The 10,910-nt window shown below is 43.2% G+C and overlaps 1 protein-coding gene across 1 annotated transcript in view; it reads right to left on the bottom strand.

The window, feature by feature from the left end:
- Nucleotides 1-647: 647 nt before the first annotated feature.
- The window catches only part of PARM1 (prostate androgen-regulated mucin-like protein 1), a 98,806-nt gene continuing 88,543 nt past the window's right edge, over nt 648-10,910 (bottom strand). The window contains exon 4 of the mRNA XM_045857799.1: nt 648-4,722. Within this exon, the coding sequence (XP_045713755.1) occupies nt 4,638-4,722 (85 nt within the window). The 3' untranslated portion in view covers nt 648-4,637. The remainder of the gene's footprint in view (nt 4,723-10,910) is intronic.

Here is a 10,910-nt window from a genome sequence, read left to right as displayed (position 1 = left end):
TTGGTCTCAACTCTTCCCAGTCAATCCTCCATACTGTGCCCCTGAGAGCCAGCTACCTAAACTTATTAAATTTGACCTGACATTTATGTGCATTGTGAAATCAATAAACTCTAATTTGTAGATGGTGCCATTTCTCTCCTATGTTGCAAAATGCATGGGCTTTGGTGTTGCTCTTTTCTTCAGAACCAGAATAATCTTTGATTAACTTCTGAGGGGTTGAAGTTATGTTTTGGATGATTGATAGTCCTTGCCATTTAACTGTCAGATAAAGATGGGTGTGCTGAATGTAATTTTCTGAAAGAGAATGAACCAAGTACTATCAAATGTATTGCTAATGCCATGCTTTTATATGACTTGATTATGCATCACCATTTATTTGTTGAATCAAAATGTTTTTTTTACATTTATTTTATAAGGCATGGTATATAGTTAAGAGTAAAATCACTGCCTAAGAAGTTTCTCCATTTCTGATATTCTTCAATTCTTTTTCAAGATCAGAGAGACCTCCCTGCTCTGCAGAAAATATTATTTATTGATGTGGGATAAGCTTTCTATAAGAACAAGCCAGGACTACTTAATATAAGCAATATTGGGCATATTGACTAAATGGCTTGAGTAATAAAACATGTCAAATTGTGAATCACCACTGTCAGAGCAAGCTTTTAACAACTTTAATTGATATAATTGGTATGCAATATATCTTACAACAAATATGGATACAATCACATCAAATATCAAAGAATTTGCAGGTCTTTCCATCTTTAAATCATGTCAGCTAACTCATCCCAAGAAAACAATCTGGCACTGGTCTCTTGGTTAGCACTATTACCAATATCAACTAGCACTTTAAAATCAAAGTTGAAATGGTACATTCATTTGCCAAAAAGGGGTTAAAGGCAAAGAAGGTGAATCAACGTGCAAAATAGCATCTGACCCAAAATTCATTTCCCAGATGCAGGGTATTGAACTGCACATCCTTACAAGCAAGATGAAGGGCAAATAGATGACATCAAACCAAAATCAACTCCACAAAGAAACTTGAAGACCCCCCGAAGGTAAAGCCAGAGGTCTATTGATATCAGTGCTCAGGTATCCGTACCCTGCTACCGTCACCTCCTGGATCCTAGCTCACCAGGCTCTGAGACTGTGTCTCAGGCCATCCTTCAGGCCATCCTTCATTTGGAGATGGAAACTGACCTTTGTGGTTCCAAGCATGGTTACCCTCAGTCAGTCGGCTACACTGGGGGTGTAGCCTGGAGCTGTAACAGCTGTCTGATGTGGCTACAACATAGCTGTAATTTTATAGATTTAAGTAAAAACAGCACACCAGTATAATAACAAACAAGAAACTGAGATCACTTATATATCTATGTAATACTTAAAATGTCTATAAATATTCTTCTGTAGAAACCGAAAACACTGTAGACATGATTTCATTAGTCCTCACAACACATTTGTGAGGTAGCATGGGGGGAGGTCAATGCAAAAAGCATCCCCCCCACCATGTGAGAAATGAAGACAGATATTCGAAGAGGGTAGGAGACTTCATTAGGGCCATGGGAAAAGAAAACAAAGTTGAATCTCACCATTTCATCATTTGCAGGCTGTAGTCTAGAAGAGGCTGCTTGCCTCCCTCCTGCTCTGACATTCCTCTAATGCTTGACTCACCCTGTGCCTGGATGGTTGTTTAGATCCACTGGAGCCATTTCCCTTGGGTAGCGCTGGACAGACTCTCCCTGAGGTAAAGGTCGTCAATTAACCACATATTTCATGTGTGTGTGTTTGTGTGTATGTGTGTGGCAATGTCTGTTGAATTCAGTTGCTAAAATCTTTTGGCCAATTAAAAAATAGAAAAGAAATGCACTTGGCAAAATGAGGTTCTACCCATTGGTATTTTATACTAACATTAACAAGGAGTGTGAGAGTTTTTACAGGAAGCTGTCACCTTGGGAGGGGGTGTGTAACACTGCCTGCTGGTTGAGATCTGCTTTAGATCCAGATCCCTCTTTATTTCATAAGGACCTGGAAGTTAATAAAAGCAACAAACACACCAACTGCTCTTGCACAATTGCAGCCTTCGGTAAGGAAAGAGGCTGGCTGGGTGCATGGCTTATGGCTGGTCAGAATTTCTTGGCAAGAGGCTGTGTCCTCTGGTTCAGTGTTTATGACAGAAGCAGTGTCAGAAGTGCACCTCTACAAAGGTGTTTCATGGACACTTTGTCAAGTGTTTTTGACTGAGGGACAAACTATGGAATGTTCTATTTTATTTTTGCTAAACTGAAAGCCCATGAAAAGAGTGAAGGTAGGGAACAGGTACAATTATTCAAGCCAAGCTTGGCCAGAGGGGGCATCATTGGTCATTTCTGGCCTTTTTTTTTTTTTTTTTTTGAATAACACTTAAATTTAAAAAAAAAATCAAGACATCAGACTTCCATTCCTCATTACCCACTGCTTTTGTAAAGTACCTCTGGAGGCTGCCCATTCTCCTTTGGTCCCTAAGGAGTTTAGGAGTAAATTCTGCTCAGGGTGTTGGATGGCAGGTTTGTGGAAATGGCCCAGATCCTGGTGTTTTCAACACCAGAGACCTTTAGGACAGCAGGCAGTGGTGGATTACAAGCCAGCACTATGCTGGCCACAGCAAGTGACGGAATGAGCTGAGGGTCAAATTTCTGGAAACCAGCAGAGTCATGGCAGCAGGTCCAAGTTTAGAAATAAAAATTGACCAGTGTCAAGTTCTTTATGACACTGTTAGACAATGTAAAACATTTTGCAACAGGACCTGATGTATGTTTTCTCCTCCCTGAAATCAGGACATCAGATGCTGGTTGCCAACACCCAGTGTCAGAGGAGGACAGTCGCAGCCGTGGGACATGGCTCCCTCGAACACAATGAGAAACAAATAAGGCAGCAGGTGTGCCCGGGACAACCCATGAACTAACAAATTCAACACTTTGAGATAAAAATTTAACGAACCATTTTATTTAATTAAAAATCTGGGAGTATTTTGTTGTGTCATAATGGGCACTGCAATAAATTATGGATTCTCAGACTCAGCACTGGTGACATTGTGGGCCAGATAACTCTTTGTGGTGGTGGTGGACTCTTCTGTGCCCTGCAGGGTGTTAGTGCACCCATGGTCTCCTACCCACTAGTAGCACCCACAAGTTGTGACAATCAAAATGTCACCAGACATCTTCATGTGTCCCTTCCCAGTAGGGGGTGCAAAACTGCCTGCTGGTTGAGAACCACTGCAATAAATGGATACCTGCAAAAGTGATCAGTTCTTTCTCAAAATTTGTTATGTGGGATTTTAAGACTATCTGCCTTTTGATTTATTAAAGGGTGGAATTACCGTATTTTGCCATGTATAATGCAAACCCACGTTTTTGTGCACATTTTACACAGATTATTATGCCCATGGTGTGTAGTCATTAGACCCATGTGTAATGTGCATCCTTATTTTTCCCTAAAAAATTTAGGCAAAAAAGTGCACATTATACACAGCAAAATGTGGTAGTAAGGTAAGTGTATGGGAATAATAAATGGATTAATCCCTGTGTCTGTTTACTAAGGAAATGCCTCACTGAGCAGTTACAGATAGACTAGTGTCTTATTTTTTTGTTTAAAAACAGTATACCCCCATTACCCAACAGGCAGTAAGGCAGTGAACCAGTTGCTTTGTGGGTATAAAGCAGGGAATTTGTGGGCTCCTGCAAGCAGTGAACACCTCTGACAGTTACTGAGAACTGATTCCCACTTTACCTAACAAGGTACTCAGCACATGCCAGCTCCCTCCCTCCTCCACTCCCTGCACTGCACACTTCCTCCACATGCCTCTTGCTTTCTCTTCTCCCAGCTCATCTCCCAGCTTTCTTCCGTGGAACTGCAACTCCACGGCAAACTTATGGGCTGGAATGCCAGCTGCTGTTGACTAGCACCGGAATCCTTAGCAGGGGCAGGAGGCCTGGAGGAGAGAACAGGTAGAAGGTACGCTGAGGTCTGACAGCAGCCAGCAACTCTGCCCCTCTGCCTGCTGGCCTGCTTGGGGGCACTTTCTTGTTTTCTCTTTCATTAATTAGTCAGCTAAGAAGCTGGGTACATTTTGTAGAGCCAAGCAGGGGTTCTGTCAGACACAACCAGATGAATAGAGCTTAAAAAGGACTCTGAGAAATCCCTGCTTCCTCATCTGCAGGGTGAAATCCTCCCAGTACTCATTTCCTTTCCACTGACAGAGATTTAATATCATTTCCTAAATAAAAGTTTTAAGAAATACCATAGACAACAAGTTCCCCTAAAACTAACCCCTGACAAAACAAGTGGATTCCTCTTCCTCAGTCCTCGCAGTGGGTCCTGTGGTGGGTACAGAAGCCTCCATCATGGTGTTCTGGTCTGGCTGCCCAAGGTTGGCCCATTTCAGCTGCAAGTTGGCCTCCAGACACCTTTAAATATGGTTCTTTTTGTACCAGAAAGGGGAAGTTGTAGTAGCCAAAGAAGAAGGAGGAAAATGAAATAACCAAACCATAAAACAGGCTTTAAGATTGTCTCTCAATGCGCATCAGGTACTTGTTATTAAATCTACTGGCTAAGCACTTATAAATAAAGAGCAGTTATCCCTCGCCCCAGGCCACGTTCCTTTGTTAGGAGTCGTCGTACAGAGGGTTGTTGTAGTTTCCCCAGGACCCGTAGTCGTGGTCATCCAGAAGCCTTCCGTAGGAGGAGTGCCTGGTGGGAAGAAGACAGCTGTGGTTACTTGGAGAAGTTGCCCATCTGAGAGGACAGCCTGATGCCCTGCAGCCGAACTGGGGGCGGTGGAGGAAGGGGCAGCTCACAGGGCACACAGCAGGAGCTGTGATGCTCCACTAGGGCAACCCTGGCAAGCAGGGCATCTGCAAACACCCTACAAATTACAACTCATCAGCTGGGAACCCAGATGGCGCCTTCTGTTGAGATCAGCAGGGTCCTGTCTTTCTCCTTGACTTCTAGTGCTGGAGAAAGAGAGGTCCATTTCCATGGCTATTTAAAAAAAGCAAAGGGAAAAAAGAGAAGGTTGCATTCCTGGCATTTTGACTTAGGTCCTGGACTTCATTTTCCCTCAAATAAGATTGATATAACCAGGACCGCTGTTGCTGTGGCAGCCCTCCTGATGTTTATAGAGTGTTTTACAGTCTACAAAGTGCGTCTACAGTTTGTTTCCACTTGTTCCTCAAGTGAACAAAGCCACGGGGCAGGTACTGTTTATCTGTATTTCTCCAGTGAGCAAAATGGGGCTCAGAGATGTTAACTGACATACTCAACGTCACCCAACTGAACTGTGGGTCAAATCCCTACCTCCTGGGTCTAAGTCCAATGCTCTGAGCTCAGCTTCCCAGAGTCTGATCAGCATCTTAGTTCAATGGCAATAGGGGTTTAACAGGCTTTGGTGAGTCATTCTGGGAACCTGTCCCACAATTAATATTATTTCTATGAGAAACTGAAGTCAGATTGTTATCACTTCTCTCTTCAAATCTTCAAGTGGCTCCTACTCTCACGAGTAAAAGCCAAAGTCATTAAAAAACTTTGTGAAGGCCTACAGGATCTGGCCCTCGTTGCTTTCTGAGCACATCAGCTCCTGTTCCAGTTCTTGTTCCCTCTGCTCCAACATGCTGGTCTCCCCACCCTTCCCCTCATGCCTGACACACTCTTTCCTCAGGGCCTTTGCACTAACTGGTTCCCTCATCTTGGAACAATTGTCCTACTGATCTCCACACATGGCACATTCCCTCATCTTCTTCAAGTCTTTGTCCAAAAGGCACTTTCTCAGTGAGGCCTTCCGTAAGAATTCCATTTACTTGCAACTCCCCTTCCACCTCAGCACTCCCTGCTTTATTTTTCTCATAGTTCTCATCACCTTCTAACATACTCTACTCCTATAACTCACTTTCCTATTTTGTTATTTCACTTCAGCCCTAACTAGACCATAGTATAAATTATTTGCCTGTTTGTTGTTGTTGTTGTTGTTGTTGTTGTTGTTATTGTTGTTAGCTCTATCTCCAGAAGACTGTCTGGCAGATAGTTAGTCATCAATAAATGCTGGTGGAAGAAACAATGATTAGGGGAAAAAAATACATCCTGAAAGGCCAGTTTGTTCACAAATTGGGAGCTTCCTGGGAAGTACTGTGGTCATTTTATGTAAGGACTAATGACAGGATTGGGAAAACATCACAAAATGAGCATGTGGTGCCTCTGAGGTTCGTGCTAGCGTGTGAACTATTGCACCTTGCTACTGGAAATCAGCTCTGCTATATATAGTGCAGGTAAACATACCCAGTCCCCCTAACTTTTGTCTCAACTAGATATGAAAATTAAGCAAAGGGAAAGATAATCTGAGAAGCACAGAAAGCATTTGCTACATTAATATTTGTTGCTAAGATCATTGTTGTCACTGTCTGAAGCTTATTTCCATCTGCCAGGTGTTTGAAAAGAGATGATCTGTTGAAAAAAACCAGATCCTTGATGTGCTAGCTTCAAACTCGAAGCCTTCAAAATCCTGATTTTTATCCTGAAGGCTGGCTCAGCTGACCCAGGCTATACACCTGGAAGTTTGAGGATGTTCCCCAGTATGTTTTGTTTTCACCAAAGGTCCACATTCGTTTCTGTGGGTGCGAGCAGGGAAGAGAGCACAAACAACACAATGCCGGTCTTCTGACCGACCAGATGGAGAGGCCAGTTTGGGTGACTGGGGTCACCAGCCATCTACTGCCAACATTCCCCCCACGTTTCAAAGTTCCAATTCCAATCAAATCCTTTAACAGGATGGTTGAAAGTGGAAGTGAACAATTTTCACTTCTCCAAGTAGAACGGAGAAGTGAAAATCGGAGGATTATGAGACTGGAGTCGAGCCTCAAGTTCAGCTTGACTTAGCGTTCAAGCCTGGCCAGCATCCACCCAGCAAACACCCTCCCTTATTGCTGGTGCATTCCCGCCTCGCCTTGGTCTGGTCATGTGACTTCTCACACCATCTTTATTTCTATCATGTAATTTTATTCTGTTAAGGTGTCAGTAGGGCCAATGGATGTGTGTCCTTGAATGAGTTTTTAACCCCCTGTTTCTTGATCTATAAAGTGGAGAAACGTAAAAAAAACTGTGTTAGGGTCACTGGGAGGATTAAATGAGGTAATGCATATAAAACTCCTGGCCCATAGTCAATGCACAATATGTGTTGGCCGATGTTGCTTTTTAATTTTTATTGTAATGAAACTTACATAAGCCCATGGCAAATCTGTAAATAGTAAAAAAAAGGCGTTGAGTGAAAAGCTAGCCTCCCTTCCACCAGGAACTCCTGAAACTATGCCCCAGGCACAGTTACAGGACCAACTTCTTAGAGTGTTGCTATTTGAAGTGTTACAAATTATTATCATGCGGGAGTGAGGTTAGAGGAATAAATATCTGCTGGTCATCAGGTTTTACTGGTAATGGCTAGTTTAGGTGAGGCCACTTGATCAGAACTGTACCTGGATCTGCCGTGTTAGAAGTGACACCCACCGCATGCGCAGCAGTAAAACAAAGGGATAGATGGATTTGTCCTTTTTCTCCGTCTTCTCATTTGATTAAACAAATCAGCGAGTTCAGCAAAATACTGATAAATGAGGATAGCAAAGCAAGAGATATAGATAAACCATATTTGGGCATGTACTGAACCAACCCGTAGGGCATGATAAATATATTAATGAGCCCAAAGAAGAAGAATTGGGTGTTCTGGGACTCAAGCCAGGTTTGTTTAAATCCGACCATATATAGAAAGAGCTAGACAAACCCATTTGTGCGTGTGTGTGTATGTGTGTGAGATAAGGGGAGAATAATTAATGATCACTTTAAACTCTCTCTCCAGGTCAAAGCTTCTTAAATCGTGGCATGTTTTAAATGGAAATGGGGGAGGTTTTCAGACAGGCATTTGTGGAGTTGAAGAGGTGAAAAAGCTCCTGTTCCCCAAATTAGGAAGGTGGCGCCCAGGGACACTAGAGGACTTTTCCGTGTGATTTCATGGTAGAGCTGGTACTGACACCTGGGTCTCCCTGTTCTGTAACACGCTGCTTTATCTTGTTTCTATCTGAATAGCAATCTGTACGAATGACATCACCGCAGGTCAAGGCGGTTGTGTTTACTCAGTTTCTCAGTGAGGACTGGCATATGTCCAACACAGCTGTTTCTGCTTGCTGGGACTTGGCTCCCCTTAGATAGCAAACCTCTTGGGGACAGACTACGTCTTATGTTTCGTTTTATTTTCTGAACATCTAATAGGTTGCTCTTGATGCAGGGGTTCTTTTATAAATATTTGATGACACCTGCACATATTCAGTAGCACATAAATAGCATCTGTGGAGTTTGCTTGGTCAATGCCAGCAGGGAGTAGTGTGGTTCTGTGGCAACTTGCTGTACAATGTAACTGTGGCAAAGTGAAAGCATCTCATGAAAGAACACAAAGGGTCAAAGCCACTATGTTGACCTTAAATGTGAGAAGAAGAAAGAGAATTGCAGCTAAATTTCTCCCACATGATGACATGGCTTTAAATCACTCCACACAGCACTCACAGTCCCTGTTAATCAGTGGCACCATGCTTCTGGTCAGTGTTATCCGACTGCATGGCATGGTTCAGTTAGCCAAGAGCAGAACCCAGGGGACGTAATGGGGGATGATTTATGTTAAGTCCTTGCCTCACAGCTTCCTTCTCAACTGGCTCTGCTCTGACAAGAAGCAGTCCTCCCCTCTTGCCCCCTCCCCACTCGGCAAATCCTTCTTGATGACAGTTGGTACATGGATGTGGTGGCGACATTGTGGTTAGAGGCCTTTTCCATGATGACAAAATGGTACCTGCTTTAAGATAACTGTAGCATCAATACTTAATGGACACTCAATTGTCTCTGAAAATGAATATTTTACTTTCCTGTGTTGAAACTAAAATATTTTAGAACATACCTTCTCCTTTATGAGGGTCAACCACAGTTCCCCATCAAGGCTCCAACTTCATTAACTCCCCTCTGCTCTTTAGTCAAGCAGGCTCAACATTCAATCACTCGTGCTTATTATGTGCCAAGAAGGAAGGATGTATATAGATGGAGAAGACATGGCTTCGTGCTGTGAAATCACAGCTGAACCTGCATCTCATTAGTCATTAGTAATTAAGCTTAGATTATTATCATCCATTAGCAAAGCTAGATTGGTGTAGCCGTCCCTGCCTCCCCCCCTTTTTTTTGTGGCTTTCTTTCTCTGTCATTTCCCTGCTTGGGTCCTTTCATTTAACAAGTCATTGAAAAGTTACATTTATCAGTCACTCTTCTGGGGCCTGGGGGATACTTCAGTGAATTAAAAGACCAAAATCCCTGTCCTAAAGGAGCTTACATTCTAGTGGGGTTAGACACAATAAATAAGACATGAAAAATAATATGGTAGATGGTAATAAGTGCAATGGAGGAAAATAAAGCAGGGAAAAGGAAGTGAGGAATTCCAAGTGGAAGGCAGGGATTATACTTTTGAATATGGCGGTTAGGGAAAGTCTCACTATGATGTTTGAGCAGACACATAAAGGACATGTGGATGAGCACATGGATACCTGAGATTCGCCCTGCAGGCAGAGAGAGCAGCAAGTGCAAAGGCTCTGGGGCAGGAGCAGACAACACATCTGTGTGGTAGCTATTGAACTATAATTTAAAAAATAAACTTCTTATATTGGAATGATTTTAGATTTATAGAAAAACTGCAAAGATAAATTCCCATGTGCCTTCCACCCAGCTTCCCTTGATGTTAACACCTTCCACAATCATGGCTCATTTGTCAAAACTGAGAATTGTGAGCTACAATGTTGAAGCCAAGAATCCTGTGACCATTAGGGGTGACTGTATTTGAACACAGTTACCGAAGCAGGTTAGTGTCATAATTCAGGAATTCTATCAGTTTCATCTTCTTATGACCCACATCCTAATGACAGAAACATTTCCATATATCATTTTCAAAGTGTTCTTTACAAAGTCCAGGTTTCTTTTAAAAAACAGTTACTTTCAAACTAATCTTGAAATAACCACATTTACTTTGAAGGAACAGATACAATTTTTTAATTTTACTTTTTGAAATTATCTACCAGAGATCACACTGGCAGACACTCATTACAAGAAGGCCTGCGCATGGGAACCCCTGTCTATTTCTAACTGAGTTCCGAGTCTCGAGGTAGCTGGTGCGAGTGGGTGGTTTCTCTGACTCTCCCTTCTCTAAACCTAGTTTCTCCTGATTTGGAGGAAAAAAAACACTGCTTGCCTTAAACTTTCCTAATGCTTCCAGAGCCATTCCCTCAGGGAACAAGGATTGTAAAGCAACTCTCACATTCCAGGCACTGCCAGGGGCTTTACCTCCTCGTGGTGGAGGAGGCTGGTGGAATGCACGGTTCCAGTGAGGGAAGCCAGTGCTACAGAGGAGGCACGCACAGCAAGGAACTCTCCATGGAGAGGGTGGGGAGGGGACTTTTGGAGGGGGTCCCTTCAGGGCCAGATGACTTGGAATCGGCCAGCGAAAACTGAGGTGGACCAGATACCTCCGACAGAGGGATCAGTGTGTTCACAGTAATAGAGGCATGAAACATCGGGCAGTCTACCTGGAAGCTCTAGCGCAAAGCGTGTGTTTGGAGTGTTAGGAGATGCGGGTAGATCAGGCCAGCAGCACTGGCATCACCTGTGAACTGGTGACAAATGCTAGTGCATGGGCCCCATCCCAACCTACTGAAGCAGAACCTCTGGAGGTGAGACCCAGGAAGCCCAGCAAACTCTCCCACTGATTCCTATGCACACTAAAGGTTGAGGTAGCTAATCAAGTCCCCTAGCCCTTCAGAATGCCAAAGCTGATCTGAAAAAGGCAACCTGTAGGTCACAAATTCTAGGAGATCTTA

This window comes from Phyllostomus hastatus, unplaced genomic scaffold, assembly GCF_019186645.2.
Source record: "Phyllostomus hastatus isolate PE091 unplaced genomic scaffold, TTU_PhHast_1.1 phas_scaffold_1674, whole genome shotgun sequence".
In the NCBI taxonomy this organism is placed as follows: Eukaryota; Metazoa; Chordata; class Mammalia; order Chiroptera; family Phyllostomidae; genus Phyllostomus; species Phyllostomus hastatus.
Note: the sequence above shows the minus strand (reverse complement) of the source record. Positions and strands in the feature narration are given on the sequence as shown.